Genomic DNA, 20,561 nt, shown 5'->3' with positions numbered 1-20,561 from the left:
GTCCTATTCACCCTGATAGAGATCTATCAGGGTGAATAGGACAAGGGATCAAAAGATCCCAGGTTCTAACCCCTAAGGGGGAAATGGTTATTAAATAAAAAGTAAAAAAAAAAAATACAAAAAACACCAAAATATTAAGTTTAAATCACCCAAATATATAAAATATATAAACAATAAAAAAAATTACATATCGCCACACCCGAAAAAGTGCGAACTATTAAAATATTCAAAAATATCTCCTATGCGGTAAATGCTGTAACAGAAGAAAAAGAAAAAAACGTGCAATTTGCCATTTTTTTTTTCACCTTGTCCCCACAAAAATTAGGTTAAGACTGTTCTATTGTGGTCCAGACGTTCCATAAAATGTGGAATGCACGCGTCTTTTTTGGTGTTTTTATTTTTTTCACGTGGTATCGAGTATCACAATACTTTTTATTTTTTCCAATTATACTGCAAATATATGTATTTTAAATTTGGTGACAAAATTTCCAGGTTAGGATCCAATGGCTCCTTGATATATTTTTTATTTTTTTAGTCTGGAGCCCTGCCTCTTTAATCTTTTTCTTACTTTTACCTTACTTTTTAAATTGTGTCCCTTTTTGTGTCCTTTTTCTGTTACATGGAAGTGAGTTGCAGAGAAAGTCAGTCCTGAACTGGCACTTTCATCAAGGGGTAGATTAAATTTGTTTACATTTCTTCCAGAATTAGCATCATTAATGTAAACAATGCTTTTCAAAGACTAATTGGCCTACTTACTATTTTTTGGGAAATGGTATGCATGAATATAATCCCCCCTGCTCCTCGATTACAGAGCCAGTAAAATTTAGTATTGTGTTTCTCTGCATATGCCTTCCACATGTCCTCTGTTGCTTGCCCGGGCCTTGATGGTTCTGATCCAAAACAGTAGTTGGGAATTCTGTTTATAATTACTGTACATCTCTACGTAGGTGTGCCTGAGACAACACCCCTAGCTGAGTGCAGTACCACAGTTTTTTCAGCCTTCACATGGAGCACACCTTGTTTTTGTTCTACATGTTTGTTATGTTATGGGCATTTTTCTATTACTGCATATTTTGCAGTATTAATAGTTTCATAATTTTAAAGGGAACCTGTCACATGGATTTTGGGTATAGAGCTGAGGACATGGGTTGCTAGATCGCCGCTAGCACATCCGCAATACCCAGTCCCCATAGCTCTCTGCGCTTTTATTGTGTTAAAAAAACGATTTGATACATATGCAAATTAACACAAAAGAGTCATATCTTACTTGTGTGACCAGAGAAGAGTCATATTTTCAAGCTCTGACTCACCTCAGGTTAATTTTCACATGTATCAAATCGGTTTTTATACACAATAAAAGCACACAGAGCTATGGGGACTGGGTATTGCGGATGTGTTAGCGGCCATCTAGCAACCCATGTCCTCAGCTCTATGCACAAAATCCAGGTGACAGGTTCCCTTTAAAGTACGGGTCATTATAGGGGTGGAATAGAAGCTACTGTGTTGGCTAATAGTGACGTCATTTTAATTTTTTGTCTTTAAAAAAAAATGTATTTCATTTTAGACATTCTGCTCCGAACAAGGCAGCGCAAGACCTTTTTACGAGGCGTTTTAACATAAATTTAGTTTTTTTAATTGTGGATTTCCCCTGTAATTGGGGTTGACACATTATCCCCAATTACGTGACTTAAAACTCTGGAGACTTGCTGAGCTGATCTGTTAATATCCAGTAGCTCCTGCTGTTCCCCAGCATCAAGCAATTTTGTAATCCCTGGGACAAGAGTAAGAAGCAGCATGGCTGCTTGAACATTATACACTGCATTGTGGACATAAGTACTAATTTGTGGTACATACAACGTTTTCACTACTTATCATCTTTGGGAGGCAGGAAGAACAAAAAAGGGCCTTGTTTTTTACAGAGTAGCATGCAACCTCATAATCTTGAAGTATGATTTAATATGAATATGACAATACAAATTTTTTGTTTCCCCCTAATAACACTATTAGTTTTAATTTTTCAGTACTTAAGAGTATATGTTTAACAATATTTATTAGTCTCACAAGGAGACTTAGAACATGTGATTTTTTGATTGCTTATTAAATACACAGCACTAGTAACCTATGGGACAGGTTGAAAGTCCCCATAACATGACCACCCTTCAGTGCTTTCCCAATAAAATGAATTCCTGCAGGGAACGTTGGCGCCAGTTCTCAGGGTGATATAAAAAGGCTCTCAGAGGCCACTTTTGGGTAGTGTACCTCTGGGTGAGAAATTATTTACTGCTAAACATGCCCTATGTACTTGCATTAAACTTCCCTTCCACCCTTTGCTGATCATAGAGTACCAGTGCACTGCCAAGTCATTGACCAAGCTTTTAGGGGGCGTGGAAGCAAAGGATGTATGCCTTGTTTTCTTAAAATAGTATCTTATAGTCTAAAGAATATGGTAGTTATGAAAAAAGCCTTCCAGATATTCAGTAAGAGTCTAAAAAGGAATGTATATCTAACATCTGACAATGTGGGAGCATATATAAATCTTCATAATAAAGAGCAATAGTTCAGGAGGCATGCTGAGTGAGGTAAAGGTGAAGGTTTCTAGAAATAGACAGGCTGAGAGGAGTTGGAGGGACAGGTGAGCCAAGAAAGACTACTTTACTGCCTCACCTGCAGCTTCTTTGTACATGATAGTAAAGAGAACTGCTGTAGCTTTCCTAACATCAGTAGTAGTATTTTGTGGTCCCCAAAACGCAGATCCCAAAAATATGGATGACTTCTGTGTGATGTCCATGTTGCATCTGTTTTTTTGTACACCCATTTACTTAAATGAGTTCTTGAACTGCATTGTGTGGCCAGGTATAGGACATGTTCTATCTTTTACGTAACCAACATGTGGATGTGGGAAGCACACAAACCACATGTGTGCTTTCCATATGTCTGTACATTTCTTATACTTGGGCGCAAATTGTGGTTCACCGCCCCATTGAGGTTAATGGGCACTCAAAAAAAAAAAAAACAGCCAAAAAGACAGATGCAGCATGGAGGGATGTCATCTGTATTTTGGGAATATGCATTTTGTGGACCGTAACATGCATATCGTCTTGTGAATGTACCCTAATTAAGCTGGTATTTTGTGCATATTTTCCAGATGTAATGACACTGCTCCCCCCCCCCCTCCTCCTCCCACCCAAATGCAGTACAGCCCCCCCCCCCAAAAAAAAAATCTTAATTTAATGATTGCCTACACTGACAATAAGATACTGGAGATGCTTTTGCAGTTTTTGTTTAGATGTTTTATTATGCTGACTTTTCTTTTTTTTTTTTTTTTTTTTTTTAGGCTTGCACTTTGGCCCGAAGGAATGCTGATGTCTTTTTGAAATACTTACACAGAAATAGTGTAAACATGCCAGGGATGGTTTCACATGTCAAAGCTCCGGAGCAACAAGTAAAAAGCAAGTTTCCTTCCAATGGTCGAGTTTTAATGAACTCATACAAGACTTTGTACACATGGGCCTTGATACACAAAGAAAAGTGCTCCCATAAGCAGTTGCTTAACTTTGTTTATGCTAGTGTTTACTTTCCAGGGCTCTTCATATTGATAACTCAATTCCTTCTAAAAAAATATGCCATTTATTTTACTATATCTTTTAGAAAAGAGGTTATGTTAATGCCCCAATCAGTTGAATGCATTTGGTGCAAAACTCTCGGCACATGTGCCAAATGGATGAGCGTGCCACATCCGTGATTCACCCGACAGAGGTCAAAAATGTGTCCTTATAGTCCTTTGTTACTGTGATATGTTCCGGCATTCCTTCTTTTTACTGTACAGGAAAGCGCAGCGGATTATTCATTCCTATAAAGTGAACCACCACAAATAAAGTATAGCACATGGTTTATATATATATATTTTTTTTTTTTTTTTTGTGGCCAGCGTCTCCCACTTAAAGCCTTACGATGATAATTTGCAGATCAACTGTTTTGTATTTGCCAAAGGGATTCAACCCATGGAGTTATACCACCTATAAAACACAAGTGCATTTCAATAATGATAGAATATCATAAAAAAACTTTTATTTCAGTAATTCAATTCAGAAAGTGAAACTCATGTTATATAGATTCATTACATACATAGTGACATATTTCATGCATTTATTTCTTTAAGGGTCCATTCACACGTCCGTGTGTGTTTTGCAAAACACGGACAAGGGCAATGTGCGTTCCGCATTTTGCGGACCGCACATCGCCGTCACTCTCATAGAAAATGCCTTTTCTTGTCTGCAATTGTGGACAAGAATAGAACATGTTCTATTTTTTTTTTCGGTAACGGAATTGCAGATCCACGGGTGCGGACAGCACTTTCCGGCCCCATTGAAAATGAATGGGTCGTCACCTGTTCCTGTGAATGGAGCCTTTAACTTCTCACATTCACATTGAGGACGCAGTTCTTGCCAGCGCACTCAGGGGACACAATTGCATTTTTAAGCCTTTATTCGCATAATTAATTTTATTCTTAAGGACCAGTAACATGTTCCCCCTTTGTGTTTCAGCAGTCATAACTTTTTAATTTCCCATTCTATTTTTTTATTTTATTTTATTGCGCAATGAGTTGTCGGTTTTTAAGGAACCTGTTTGAGGGGTCAATAGTGTATTAAATAACTTTTATTATATAATTTTAGGGAGAGAGATGAAAAAAAATCAGTCACTAAAATGATGATAATGACAAATTTCTATACAGTTTTATTATTTTTCCTTTCCTCCTGCTTGCCTGTCAGCTCTGTAGCTGCTCCCTCCTCCTCCAGAAGGAGGGGTGGGTGGGGGGGGGGGGGGTGGCTGCTTTAACTGCTCATATCTCTGGATTGGGAGGCATTCCAAGCTTTCAAACAATACCAAAATCTTAGTACCTGGGAAGATGTCGCTGTTAGAAATCGGAAGGCAGCGAATGCAGCTGAAAGGGAAGGTAAAAGCTGTTTATTCTTGTCTCTATTTCTAACAGCTATATCCCCTGCTGCTGATCTGCTAATGCTATCATTTTGGTCTTATGAAAGCCATGTTTTATGGAGTGCTAACTTTCAAACAAGACCAGGCCCATGTCTCTAGCTGCTACCAATAAGGTGATATGAGGAGCTAAAGCAGGCACTCCCCCCTTCTCCTTCTGCCCGAGCTGGACTCTGCAAAACAGTTGATGATTATGGTTTACAGCTAATAAAAAGTAAAATTAGAATATTAAATAAAACCAATAAAACATTTTTTTTATTTTTTATATTTAACATACAGAAATGTTGACCTACTGAAAAGCATGTACAGTATATAAACTCAATATTTGGTCGGACTTTATTACTGCTTCAATGTGGCATGGCATGGAGGTGATCATCCTGTGGCACTGCTGAGGTGTTTTGGAAACCCAGGCTGCTTTGATAGAAAGCTTCAGCTCGTCTGCATTGTTGGGTCTGGTGTGTCTCATATTCCTCTTGACAATAGCCCGTAGGGGTTTAGGTCAGGCTAGTGTCTGGCTAATCAAGCGTAGTAATACCGTGGCAGTGTGGGCAGGTGCCATGTCTTGCTGGGAAATTAAATCAACTTTTCCATAAAGCTAGTCAGTAGAGGGAAAGGATGAAGTGCTCTAAAATTTCCTGGTAGACGGCTATAGTTTCTTTCCTTTTCTCTGGGAGTGCACCACTGTATCATTGTACTTAATTGACCAGCAAACCCGCCTGATTTAAACCCCATAAAGAATCTATGGGTTATTGTCAAGAGAAAGATGAGACACAAGACCCAACAATGCAGATGAGCTGAAGGCTACTATCAAAGCAACTTGGACTTCCATAACACCTCAGCAGTACCACAGGCTGATCACCGCCATATCACACTGCGAAAGGAACCCTGACCAAATATTGAGTGCATGTACTGTACATACTTTTCAGTAGGCCAACATTTCAGATTTTTAATTGGTTTTATATAATAATCTAATTTTTGGAGATTCTGACTTTTTGGGGTTTTCATTAGCTGTAAGCCATAATCATCATCATTAAAACAACACTTGAAATAGATCACTCTGTGTTTAATAATTCTATGTAATATAAGTTTCACTTTTTGAATTGAATTACTGAAATAATTAACTTTTTATTGATATTCTAATTTATTGAGATGCATCTGTATTCCAACATTTTGGTCCTCCCAGACCTTTTTTTACAGCAATAATCTGTGTGAAGTTAAAAGCCCTCTATGACCTCCCATCAGTGCATTCTCTATAAAAATAGACACCAGCTGGGAACATTGGCACCACTACTCAGGGTAAAATTATTGCGCCCTGAAGACATCCTGATGCATCCTGAACGGATTTCACTCCATTCAGAATACATTAGGATAAAACTGATCAGGATTCTTCCGGCATAGAGCCCCGACGACGGAACTCTATGCCGGAAGACAAGGACGCAGGTGTGAAAGAGCCCTTAGTGCCTTTTCCTCAAACATCTGATTTACTGATCAGCCGATCTGATATTGATGACCTATCCTGAGGATAGGTCATCAATATTAAAAGACTGAGAACCCCTTTAAAGTGGTGGTCCAAGAATATTTAAAATTGGGAGCCCAGCAAGGATGGCATGAAAAAACAAAAACCCTTACTCACCCTCTAAATGTTTTTCTGAGCTTGTAGTGACCGATGAGGTCGGTGATTGGCCTTGGAGGTTATTAAAACAATGGATGTGATGTTATCACTGCAGGCTAAGCAGAGTCCATAGTGGCTAGTGGCAGGACTTCTTCTTTTATTTTTTTTTATTTTTATTTTTATTTTTTTATATCTCGTAACCCTTTTTCCACAATTGAGAAAAGCTGGTCCAGGATCTGCGATCCATTCCGTTCCTCACATTTTGTTCTGCCACTTGCCTCATCCGTTTGAGCGTGAATGGGCCACCGCGGCCATTTTGCTTGAAGATCCTATGCAAAATCTTGTGCGCTGTGACGTATGACTTCATCACTTGCCGTTCGAGATTTCACACTAGATCATCAAGCAAGATTGTTGTTGCGGCGGCTTCTTCACAATTAAATGGATGAGGTAAGTACCCCCTAAAATGATTTAATATTTATCTCAGGTGCCGCAATAAGCGATGAAAGCAGCATCTGAGAGGTTCAATTATGGGTAGTGGCGCAATCGCCGTTCCTTGTTATTGTACCTGCTATTTACAAAGAAATGTGCTTCGTGACTAAGTAATTTTTCAATTTTTTATTTATTTTTTTTGTTCAATTCGGCGAGGCAGCCAATTGGAATTTTTTAGAACTTCGCTCATCACTAGTTAGTGTAATATTAATGTATGCATTTGCTTGATGACTATTTTCCTTGAAGTATTGTGGCCTGCAGTAGATATCAGTACTGCAAGAGAGTAGAAGGTTTTATGTGCATAATTATTTATGATCTTTCTGTTTATGCAGTATATTGTTGTCATAATATTGTTACGATTAATATTTTTCAGATATCTTAAATGAGTTGTTTCAAAGAGAAAATAGAGTGTTACATTATTGGACACTAAGGAAAAGACGACTTGACCACTGTCAGCAATATGTAGTATTTGAAAGAAGTGCAAAACAGGTTTGCTGTCCTCAATCTTTTATGCATTTTTTTTAAATGCGGAATTGATTTTATTGGCATTTAATTATATACAATTACTTAACATTGTTGCATTGTATTTTTATATCACGTTATTTATTCTTTGTTGCTTGTGTAACACCAATATATTCTGCAGTGCTGTTTGCATCTCATCACCATGTGCATCAGTTTCTGTCCACAATTAGGCGCTAATTAATCCAACAGTAGGCTTTGAGACTAAGAACACCAGGGCAGCCAGAGGAAACCCATGCAAACATAGGAAGAACATTCAAATTGCAGTGCATATGTAGTTGGTAAAAACGATTCCAGGAGCCAAGTGCATCAAGACAACAGTGCTAACTGCTGTTTGTGTAGAATGTGCAAAATGTCCATCTAATGCAAAATATAGTGTATTCTGGCATAAATGAGACTAGAATAATAAACAAGACTCATTAAAATGTATTTTGATATCATCTTTAATGAGATGCATATGAATGTATTTCCCTGGTAATGTAAGGGGGAAAACAAAATAACCCTAATCTTCCTGGATACTGTAGTTAATTATATTTATTACTTTGGTTGCCCTCCTTTGAACCCTCTCAGTCTCTGCTTTCACTTTCTTATACAATGGTGCCAAAACTGCATCTCATATTCCATGCGCAGTCTCATTAGTGATTTGTATAGTGATCGGGTTTAGGGGGTACTACATCTCCTTATGGTGTAAGGAGTCTTATAGTCCAGGCAATGTTCCTCTGGGATTTCTGGAAAGAGGGTATGCAAATGAGTTCCTGACAAGCTCTGCCTCTAATGCCACTAGATGTAAGGTAGCTATCCTATAAGTCATTTCTCGACCTTTTTGGATAATAATTAAGCCAGAACCTAATCTGCAGACAGCTGTTTCTGGTTGGTTGTCCCAATCAGTGCAGAGCAGAGGGTACTGGCTTACTGGATGAGTGGCCTAGACCAGGATTCAGGGGATCCTATAGCTCATTATGGAGAGTGCCTAAACGGTGCAATGAGTCTTATAGGCTAGGCAACGCCAGCACTCTGTTAGACGCATGGACTACCGGAATATGTGTCTAATTTATGACCAGGCTTTACCGTCAATGCAGGAGATTTAAAAAACCAGGGTAAAACTGTGACATAATGTGTAAAAGCAAAAACAAAATGAAGGGCAATAATGGCTGGATGTTAATCGGCATTTTATGTTTTCTTCTATTGGGTATGTTTTAAAGAGCTATTCCAATCTCACACATTTATCTCTTATATGGCTCTTGTTAACTGCCCAAATATTCAAACACTATATTAATTCTGTCTCTGTCGCTTTATTATTTGACACAATTTTTTTTTTGTTATTTTAGGCCCTTGAATGGATTCATGACAGTGGTGAATTTTATTTATCCACTCATACATCAACAGGGTCTACTGTACAGCATACTCAGGAGCTGTTAAAAGAACATGAAGAGTTTCAAATTACTGCCAAGGTACATATAAACGTTATGTTTATTCCCCCACCCCCAGAAAAGCGTCCTTAATAAAATAAAATAAAAATATGATAGTGATTGTAAGATGTTTACCTGTGCAGTCTCCTAACGAAAATCCCCTACTGTAAGCTATGAACTGATGCATGCATGCTCAATGTTTTTCAAATACAGTCCAATTTTTATTTTTGTTTTGTACAACCAAAAGAGCAAATAGTAAGTAGTAACACCCATACTTAATATTTATTCTATAAATGTACAGTTATTTAAAGGGGTTCTCAGGGAGTTGGCAAACAGTAGACAGTGATATAAAAATAAGATATAATCTTTAATCTGTTCAGTCAGGCTTCGGTGCTCTGGTCCCTGCTGGGACTGCAACCTTTACATCATGTGCATCTCTCACCTGACCTCTACAGCCAATCCTTGGCCTCAGTGGTCACACTTATGCCGTTTGACATTTCAGGCACTGAATTAGCTCTGGGGGTACTGTTTATTCTCAAGCTATGTTACAGACAGTTCTCTCATACAAATTGTATGGAAAGTTGTTCTATTTAATGGCATAATAATGGTTGGCTTTGAGAATGCCTATGATTTTGTCAGTAGTATGGTGCTGTTAGTGCTAATTTTTCTTAGACATATTTCACTTTCCTCTTTATTTGTTTGTAGATCTTGGAGATGAGTAGAAATAGTTGATGGCTCTTGTTAGCCAACAAACTTGTCGTAAGCTTCTGTAGCACAAACACTGTACAGGGAAGCATTCATAATGTACCCATCTAAATCAACAATAATTTTCTTACCTCAAGCAACTCCTTTCAAACATGCAACAATACCACCAAAGACCAAAAAGGGGCTAGGCCAAGAAAGTCAGACTCAAAATCTATCTTGATAGCTCATTAAAAACTCCACATATAAGCCAAATGCGTGCTAAAAATCTAACTATCACAGATAATCGACTATATACAAGACCAGTTTCCCTATTAAATGTAATGACAGTTCCCAGAGAACTATAAATAGAATACACTCGCTCACCACTCCTAATGGGCTTTTCGCCAGTGCCTTTGTCTGGGGGTTTTTAGTTGTAAGTACTTAGTAGGGGTGCACCGAAATGGAAATTCTGGTCCGAAACCGAAAATTCAGGATACCCCTTGACCGAAACCGAAACTGCCTTTTTGCCCAAATACTTTTAAAAGACCCCCCACCCCATAACAGTGCCATCCACAGACCCCCCCACCTCATAACAGTGCCATCCACAGACCCCCCCCACCTCATAACAGTGCCATCCACAGACCCCCACCCACCCCATAACAGTGCCATCCACAGACCCCCACCCACCCCATAACAGTGCCATCCACAGACCCCCACCCACCCCATAACAGTGCCATCCACAGACCCCCCCACCTCATAACAGTGCCATCCACAGACCCCCACCCACCCATAACAGTGCCATCCACAGACCCCCACCCACCCCATAACAGTGCCATCCACAGACCCCCTCACCTCATAGCAGTGCCATCCACAGACCCCCACCCACCCCATAACAGTGCCATCCACAGACCCCCACCCCATAACAGTGCCATCCACAGCCCCCCACCCCATAACAGTGCCATCCACAGCCCCCCCCCCTTATTGTACAATTAATAGAAAATAGCGGGGAGGGACTGGGAGGAGGAGCTGGGGGCCGGTGCGTTCACTGTGCTCCGGCCCCCAGCTCCAGTAGTTATAAAATGTTGTACAATTAATAAGCATTCTATTCACGAGGCCCCCCTCTGCAGTATTACATTCAATACAGCCACTTCCTACTCACAGGGCTGTGCTGGCCGGCCGGGCCGAGGAGCGGCAGCGTCACAACTGACGTCATGTGCCCGGCCTACTTTCTGAATGAAGGAGGCGGCGCAGGCATGTGACGTCAGTCGTGACGCTGCCGCTCGTCTGCCCGGCCGGCCAGCACAGCCCTGTGAGTAGGATGTGGCTGTATTGAATGTAATACTGCAGAGGGGGGCCTCATGAATAGAATCTGTATTAATTGTACAACATTTTATAACTACTGGAGCTGGGGGCCGGAGCACAGTGAACGCACCGGCCCCCAGCTCCTCCTCCCAGTCCCTCCCCGCTATTTCCGGCCGATATGTAAAAATATCGGCAGAAACAGATATTTTCGGCCGCCGAAATTTCGGTGCACCCCTAGTACTTAGTATATTTTATGGGAGCTGAGATTTGGTACCATGGCACAGCCAGTACACTACACAGAGCTGTGCCCTGTACAAGTAGAGATTCTGGTGCTGTGGTACCCAAAACAGCTGATCGGTGGGGGATAGGTCATGAATGTGTGTAACCTGGACAACCCCTTTTAGCTTAACCCCTTAGGGACCGGACTCACTTTCACATTAAGGACCAGGCCATTTTTTGCAAATCTGACCAGTGTCCCATTATGTGGTGATAACTTTAAAACACTTTGACTTATCCACGCCATTCTGGGGTTTTTCGTCACATATTGTCCTTCAATTAAATTGGAAAATTTTAATTTAAATTAGCACATTTTTAAGTGTCAATTTCTCTACTTCTATAATACATAGTAATGCCTCCAAAAATAGTTATTACTTTACATTCCCTATATGTCTACTTCATGTTTGGATCATTTTGGGAATGATATTTTATTTTTTGGGGCTGTTACAAGGCTTAGAAGTTTAGAAGCAAATCTTGAAATTTTTCAGAAATTTTCAAAAACCCACTTTTTAAGGACCAGTTCAGGTCTAAAGTCACTTTGTGAGGCTTACATAATAGAAACCACCCAAAAATGACCCCATTCTAGAAACTAGAGATACAATTAAAAAATTTGGCAGATTTCCCATTTTAATATTTTTTCTCCCCATTACAAAGCAAGGGTTAACAGCCAAACAAAACTCAATATTTATGCCCCTGATTCTGTAGTTTACAGTAAAATCCCATATCTGGTCATAAACTGCTGTATGGGTACACAGCAGGGGGCAGAAGGAAAGGAATGCCATACAGTTTTTGGGAGGCAGATTTTGCTGGACTTGTTTTTTGACCCCATGTCCCATTTGAAGCCCAACTGATGCACCCCTAGAGTAGAAACTCCAAAAAGTGACACCATTTTAGAAACTACGGGATAGGGTGGCAGTTCTGTTGGTACTAGCTTAGGGTACATATGATTTTTCGTTGCTCTATATTACACTTTTTGTGAGGCAAGGTAACAAGAAATAGCTGTTTTGGCACCGGTTTTACTTTTTGTTATTTACAACATTCATCTGACAGGTTAGATCATTTGGTATTCTTATAGAGCAGGTTGTCATGGACGAGGCGATACCTAATATGTATACTATTTTTTTTTTTTATTTATGTAAGTTTTACACAATGATTTAATTTTTTAAACAAAAAAAATCATGTTTTAGTGTTTCCATAGTCTGAGAGCCATAGTTTTTTCAGTTTTTGAGGTATTATCTTGGGTAGGGTATGTTTTTTGCAGGATGAGATGACTGTTTGATTGGCACTGATTATGGGGTGTGTATGATTTTTTGATCGCTTGCTATTACCCTTTTTGTGATGTAAGGTGACAAAAAATGGCTTTTTTTACAACATTTTTATTTTTTTACGATGTTCACCTGAGGGGTTAGGTCATGTGATATTTTTATAGAGCAAGTTATTACGGACGCGGCGATACCTAATATGTATACGTTTTTTAAAATTTACTTAAGTTTTACACAATAACAGCTTTTTTTTTTGTGTTTTCATATTCTGAGCCATAGTTTTTTTTTATTTTTTGGGCGAATGTCTTAGGTAGGGGCTCATTTTTTGCGGGATGAGGTGACAGTCAGATTGGTACTATTTTGGTGGGCATACGCCTTTTTGATCGCTAACTGTTGTAAACTTTTTTTTATTTAGCACACTTTTTTTTTACGGTGTTCATCTGAGGGGTTAGGTCATGTGATATGTTTATAGAGCCGTTCGATACAGACGCGGCGATTAGCTAATATGTCAACTTTTTTTTTATCCTCTATTTTTTTACCAATGTTTTTTTACTTTATTTGGGAGAAATGACTTTTTTATTTTTACTTGAAACTTTAATTTTTTTTGGGGGAAACTTTATTTTTCTAACTTTTCTAACTTTATTTTATTTTTTCACTTTATTTTTTGGCCCACTTTGAGACTTCAACTTTTGGGGTCTGATCCCCTTTACAATGCATTCCAATACTTCTGTATTGGAATGCATTGGCTGTTTGAGTAATACATTGTGTATTACTCATACAGCTTCTGGCCTGTGAGATGCAGTGGAAAGAGTTAACAGTAAGATGCGGCTCCCTCCCTCTCCCATCGGGGGGCTGCTGTGCCTTTGCAGCCCCCCGATGGGAGAGGGAGAGAGCCCCCAGGCAGCCCCCCAAAGCCCCAGTCCTTACCCTTCCCCGTCTGCGAAGTTGTGGCAGACGGGGAAGGTTCCCATGGCAACAGGACGCCTGCTGAGGCATCCTGCTGTCCATGGTGCTGAACAGATCTATGCTATAAAAGTGAAAATCAAAAAACACATTTATCACTAATTAAAAATGAAAAAAATTCCCTACACATGTTTGGTATCGCCGCGTCCGTAACGACCTGATCTATAAAGCGGTCATGATACTTTCCCCGCACGGTGAACGCCATAAAAATAAAAAAATAAAAACTATGAGAAAATTGAAATTTTGCCCACCTTACTTCCCAAAAAAGGTAATAAAGTGATCAAAAAAGTCGTATGTACGCCAAAATAGTGCCAATCAAACAGTCATCTCATCCCGCAACAAATGAGATCCTTCCCAAGATAATCGCCCAAAAACTGAAAAAACTATGGCTCTTAGACTATGGAAACACTAAAACATGATTTTTTTTGTTTCAAAAATGAAATCATTGTGTAAAACTTACATAAATAAAAAAAGTATACATATTAGGTATTGCCGTGTCCGTATCGACCGGCTCTATAAAAATATCACATGAGTTAACCCCTCAGGTGACCACCGTAAAAAAATAAAAACGGTTTTAAAAAAGCAATTTTTTGTCATCTTACGTCACAAAAAGTGCAATAGCAAGCGATCAAAAAGTCATATGCACCCCAAAATAATGCCAATAAAACAGCCATCTCATCCCGCAAAAAATTAGACCATACATAAGATAATCGCCAAAAGAGGGGCGGAGCCTGGCGGCAGAGCGGAATGGCAGCAAGTTAGCTCGCTCTGTTGCAGGCTGAGAGAGAAAAGGGCATTATAAGCATTATTCACCAGCAAACATGGGTAAACCCTTGAGAGATAAGTCTAGGGACAACTCGGCACACATGAAGCTTACCTCAAGCCAGGGAGACCTGGATAAATTTGTCAAAAAGACGTTGGCACTGCAGGCTAAGAAGACAGAGAAGATGGCGCCGCCAGAAGACCCTGAACAACAGCCTGAGGCCTCAGATTCGGAAGATGGTGATAACAGTGAAGCGACTGCTCCATCTTTGAAAGAGCACCTCCCGGTCTCCAGACCATTTATGAGGAAACTTCTAGCAGAAGCACTGGATCCGATAGTGCAGGAACTGAAGGAATACAAGAAAGATCTCCAACATATGGGAGAACGGATGGAAACGGTGGAAACTGCACAGTCCGCCATCATAGAGTTTGGTTCAGCAGTATCTCACTCTCTGGACTACACTCAAGCCCATCTAAATACGCTGTACACACAGCTGAAGATCAAGATAACCGTGGCCGACGGAACAACCTCCGACTCAAAGGCTTTCCTGAAAGCATCAAGCCGGACGCCATTAAAGCCGCATTACTTGCCTTCTTTACCGCACTGGCTGGACAGGATACGATTCAAGATTTCTCTCTGGAGAGAGCTCATCGGGCACTGAGACCGCCACCTGGCCCTGCAGACCCACCAAGGGACATTATTTGTAAGCTAATTAACTACAAGGCTAAGGAGTGTATCCTTAAAGCAGCCCGGGGCAAAACTTCTTTGAAGTTTGAGGGAGCTACGGTAGCCATTTTTCAAGACCTCTCCCCAGTCACGCTGCGCAAGAGAAGAGCGCTGAAGCCACTGCTGGAAGTATTGCAGGAGAAGAAACTACAGTATCGCTGGCTATTTCCATTTGGGCTTCTTATACATGCGCCAGACAACAAGAAGTTCACTCTTAGATCTTATAGTGACCTACGATGAATTTATGATCTCTTAGATATTGGAGATCTTAAGATCCAAGATTGGAACACTGTCCAGGAGGTCACAGAAGTACCACCGCTGCCACTACCTCCATCGTGGATTCCAGGGAGACAGAATAAGGCCCAGAGGCAGAGAAAGAAGAGCGGGAACGGAGTCACGAGGAGGGAGTTCGATGGCGATACCTGAAGTCTTATCTTCTTCTACGATGTTAAGTCACGGACTTTAATGTCATAAGTATAAGGGGTGAGAGGGAATAGAGTCGCTAATAAATTAAGTATGTTCTATGTAATGTTTTCCCCCATATTCCTACCCTCCCTCCCCCCCCCCATCCTTCCCATCCTTACTTTCCATACCCAGTCCTCTCACCTCACTATCTCGCTTGTGGTAAGATAATTGTATAAGGCACAGGATGAAGTGCAAGTGCACAACCGTTTGTGAGCTTGTCAGACCACAGGTGATATAATATGCGCTAAGATTATGCTGAGTATACTATAAAGATGTTGTAATGTTAGCATAGTAATCAGACAAAATGTTTGAGTACCAGAGATATTTAGGTAACTAGGCATGTTCGTAGCTTAGTGTGACTATAGGTACTGATTCACTATACAGAGAGACAATTGTCAAGTGTCCTTAAAGAGCAACTCTCCCATGTCATGTTAATTGCCCGACCTTCTCTGTCGGTTCTTAGACAGACTTCCCCCACCCACAAGAGTCATCTTCTAACTGGAGGATGGGCTCTATCCCTCTAGTGATGGAGGGTCAGCTTCCCCGCTCTTACTCTCTCACATGTCTGGATTCTGTGTGGGGGAGAGTGGGAGGGGGGCTGCTAGGAATCTTTGTTCCGTAAAAATAGTTTATGTTATTGTGTTTTATTCACATGTTTATGGTTATACCCGGCAAGGTGGGAAAATGGTATTAGCTGAAGGAAAATGGCCTTTATTACAAGATAAGTCATATATGATAGAGAAATGGATCCCCTGAAAATTACATCTCTTAATGTGAATGGCTTAAATGGGCCACAAAAAAGAAGCAGAGTTTTCCAGATGATAAAAAAGGAGAAAGTAGATATTCTACTTTTGCAAGAAACTCATTTCAGGCATAATAGAATACCCTCACTTTTCACTAATATGTTTTCTTCTTGGACGCATAGTACACATACATCAGCTTCCAAGGGAGTCTCTATTGGGTTCAGGAAGGGTCTACCTTTTCAAGTACAGACGCAATCAGTGGATCCAGGAGGACGCTTTGTATTTGTGAAGGGGACACTCTTTGGTAATAAGATTACAGTGGCAAACGTGTATGCTCCTAACATGAACCAGGTCAAATGGTTAGTGGAGGTTTTACAGAAATTACATGTGTTTAGGGAAGGTGCTCTTTTGCTGGGAGGTGATTTTAATTTGGCTCTGGATCACCCCTTGGATTCCACATCTCTGCTTCCTAGACACTCAGCTCCCCAAGTTAGAAAACTGAAGAAAGCTTTAGATGCTCATCAGGTCTCAGATGTGTGGAGAGTGCTTCACCCTCAGGGAAAAGATTACACTTTTTATTCGGCAATGCATGGCACATATAGGAGGTTAGATTACATATATCTATCAAACCATCTTTTAGATAGAATTGAGACAGCGAGCATAGGACCAATCACTGTCACAGACCACGCACCAGTCTCGTTGAGAATTCACTTCATTGGAGCTCCTCCCAAATCCTGGACTTGGAGGCTCAACGAGACCCTCTTAGAAGATGTTAAGCACAGACTACAGATAGAGGAGAAATTAAATATGTTTTTTGAGATTAATAATGACCCACAGATAGCCACGCCTATCACATGGGAGGCACACAAAGCCTTTGTTAGAGGGGAGCTGATTGCCCTAGGGTCGTGGGTACGTAAAAAGAGGACGAAGGAGGTAGACTCAGTGATAGCTCAAATATCAGTGCTGGAAAACCTTAATAAAAGTCACCCCTCTAAGTCTACTCACGAAGACATAATCAAATTACGTCTTAGACTTAAGGATCTCCTAAATATTAGATCAGCAAAGATGCTCAGGATGTCGAAGTTTCAGACTTATATACATGGTAACAGAGGTTCAAAATTGATGACGCAATTAATAAAAGGTCAAAGGGAAAAAACACATATTGCACGCATTCAAAACAATAAGGGTGAGTCCCTGACCTCTACACCAGCAATAGCAGATGAATTTGCGTCCTTTTATTCCTCTTTGTATAATTTACAAACAATAGATGCTGAGGATAAACAGAAGAAAACTGCAGCTTTCATCAATTCGGTGGTGGTCCCCAAACTTGGCCCTGAGGAGGTAAATAGTTTAATGTCTCCCATCACGGAAGAAGAGGTGAGGGAATGTTTACTGAGTATCCCTTCTGGTAAAAGCCCAGGGCCAGATGGTCTTCCCATAATATACTACAAAAAACTTCAGAAGCTATTAATACCTCAACTCACTAAGCTTTGCAATTCGCTGTTGGGAGGTTCTCCTCTTACCTCACAGTCCCTGATGGCCCATATAGTAGTTCTTCATAAGGAGGGGAAAGATCCAAGCAGATGCGGGAGTTACAGACCCATCTCGCTCTTGAATGCGGATGTGAAGTTATGGGCTAAAATTCTTAGCCGAAGGATGGCCAAGTTTCTGCCTCATCTGCTTGGAGAGGAACAGGTGGGATTTGTGGGGGGCAGAGAAGGTAGACATAATGTAAGTAGGATTTTTCATGCTGTCCATTACGCTAGAAAGGAAAAGATTCCCTTGGTGCTTGTAGGGACGGACGCGGAGAAGGCCTTTGATAGGGTAAGCTGGTCATTCATGAGAGATGCTCTCCTGCATTTTGGCTTCCCCTCCGCGTTCGTCGAGGCAATATTCACTCTGTATGGAAATCCTTCAGCAAAAGTCTTAGCTAATGGGTACTTCTCTGCTCCCTTCAGAATCAAAAACGGGACACGTCAGGGGTGCCCCCTGTCTCCTACTCGCTTTGTGCTCGCTCTGGAGATTTTTCTAAATAAAGTAAGAGCTTCAGACAAAATTAAGGGCCTACAGATAGGGAGATACACACACTCGGTAGCGGCTTTTGCCGACGACCTTTTACTATTGGTCACTAACCCAGAAGAAGCTCTGCCAGAAATTATGGTATTACTTGAAAGGTATGGAGAAATCTCCAATTTCAAAATAAACCATGAGAAATCTGAAATACTTAATGTTTCCATAGAAAAGAAAAAAGCAAAAGACCTAATCCCACTCTCGCCATTCCAATGGCTAGGACGAGCTATAAAATTCCTGGGAATCCAAGTGCCGTCTGATCCCCAGCAGTTCTATAGTTTGAACTATCCCCCCTTATTTGCGAAGATTAAGACCTATCTCAATTCTATTAAAATCCCATTTCTGTCTTGGTTAGGAAGGAAAAACATATTGTCTACATATGCTTTACCACAGATATTATATGTACTAAGATGTCTGCCCATAAGAATTCCCGACAGGCTTTTTGCAGACTTTAGGAGGCTCTTTACTAAATTTTTGTGGGCTAGCGGAAGGCCACGTCTCTCTTATCTTCTCCTTATCAAGAGGAGGAGGGAGGGAGGTCTCTCTTTCCCCGACTTGAAGACTTACCATCATGCAATACATCTAGAAAGATGGACCGAACTAGCGGACTTGTCCAATAACAAATTACATGTAGACATTGAGCGTAGTCTTATGGGCACGAATGCCACAGGGTACATGTGGGTTGCAAGCAAAAACAGAATGAAGCCCTTGGTCACATCTGAAATGACTAATACTATGCTTTCTTATTGTCAGAATACAACAGGACTCCTGATGCATCAGAATAAACTCTTCCCACTAGCCCCTCTTTCCGCCCTACCTTACTTTTTGAGAGGTAAAAGGAATGTAAGTCAACAGTGTTGGTATAATCTCACGGAGATGAGAATCTCAAACTTGCGAAAGTCAACTGATTTTGACTCCTTCATTCAGGAATTATTGGAGAAAATTCCGAGATCCTACAGGAACTCGCTAGCTATAAGAGATCTGACCATCACTTGTAGAGGTTATATGAAAGAATACACTAAGGAAGCTTTAGACCCCACTTGGTTAGAAAATCTTTCACTATCTTCCACTAGGCCCCCACCGAAAATACTGTCGTATTTGTACTCCCAGCTACTTCTCACATAAACTCCTGAGAAGCTTCTGTACTTAAAGGCGTGGGAAAAGGAGCTTCAGATAAACGTGTCAGATGCGGATGTCAAATTTATTCTAACTCATTCCCATGGTTTTTCCAGAAGTATTCGATTGCAGCAGAATTCTTTTAAGATTCTCACAAGGTGGTATAGGACGCCGAGCTTCCTACACAAAATTAACTTGATCCCAGAGGATAAATGTTGGAGATGCCTTGAGGGAAAAGGGACAATCTCACACATTTGGTGGTCATGCCCCTCCCTGAATCTTTTCTGGGGGAAAATAGGGAGAATGATCAACACTATATGCAATACTTGCTTGCCACTATCACCGGAATTAGTTTTGTTGTGGAAACCCCAATTAGGTTTTACACCATCAGCTGATAATCTACCTACACATTTGATAGCGGCTGCGAAAATCATTATACCAAGGAAGTGGAAGGAAAGGGACCCCCCGAGATTGGAAGAGTGGATAGAGGAAGTGCATCAAATTTGTCTTATGGAAGAACTAGTGGGATGGAATTTAGGAATAAGGGAAAAGTTCCTTCAGATATGGAAGCCCTGGCTAGATTTTCACGAAAAGAGAGTGAAGATCGGCAACGTCTTATAACATGCACGTTACTGGATATTCATTCATGGGAAGTGACATCCAATGGCCCTAGGTAGACTTGAATAAGGATTTAACTTTTGGTGAATCTAAGGGATGGTCGCCTGATACACAAGTCATAGGAATATGATTCATACAAAGTAGACATCTAAACATTGGCCGAGAGTTCACAGTTCCTTGCCGGGGACGGTTAATTAATTAATTGTTTTCTTTTTAAACTAAATATATATATATATTTAAACTAAAATAATATGCTGCCGTACTGTTGGTATCCCTGTTCATCTTTCAGTGCTAACCTCAGGATTGTAAAACTGCTAGGATGTAAATGTAGTGGAGGATGTATAAAAATGTCACATAGCATGCTTGCTTGAGATAGTACTATGGATTAGAGAAGATGTATTTTTCCATGCCTGATCTCCTGCATGAAGCGAGGGGAACTGTCAATGTACTGTTATTATGATGCTCTTTATAAATAAAGAATTGTTAAAAAAAAAAAAAAAAGATAATCGCCAAAAAACTGAAAACTATGGCTCTTAGACTATGGAGACACTA

The 20,561-nt window shown here is 40.4% G+C and overlaps 1 protein-coding gene across 4 annotated transcripts in view; it reads left to right on the top strand.

Annotated features, from left to right (window-relative positions):
* The window catches only part of TRIO (trio Rho guanine nucleotide exchange factor), a 584,493-nt gene that overhangs the window by 232,101 nt on the left and 331,831 nt on the right, over positions 1–20,561 (top strand). For all 4 annotated transcript variants that reach the window (XM_044293534.1, XM_044293537.1, XM_044293535.1 and 1 more), the window contains exons 19-21: positions 3,335–3,449; positions 7,467–7,582; positions 8,941–9,063. In XM_044293534.1, coding sequence (XP_044149469.1) covers positions 3,335–3,449; positions 7,467–7,582; positions 8,941–9,063 — 354 coding nt within the window. The remainder of the gene's footprint in view (positions 1–3,334; positions 3,450–7,466; positions 7,583–8,940; positions 9,064–20,561) is intronic.

The sequence above is a fragment of the Bufo gargarizans genome, chromosome 5, assembly GCF_014858855.1.
Source record: "Bufo gargarizans isolate SCDJY-AF-19 chromosome 5, ASM1485885v1, whole genome shotgun sequence".
Lineage (NCBI taxonomy): Eukaryota > Metazoa > Chordata > Amphibia > Anura > Bufonidae > Bufo > Bufo gargarizans.
The sequence above is the reverse complement of the archived record's forward strand: the minus strand, read 5'-3'. Positions and strand labels throughout refer to the sequence as shown.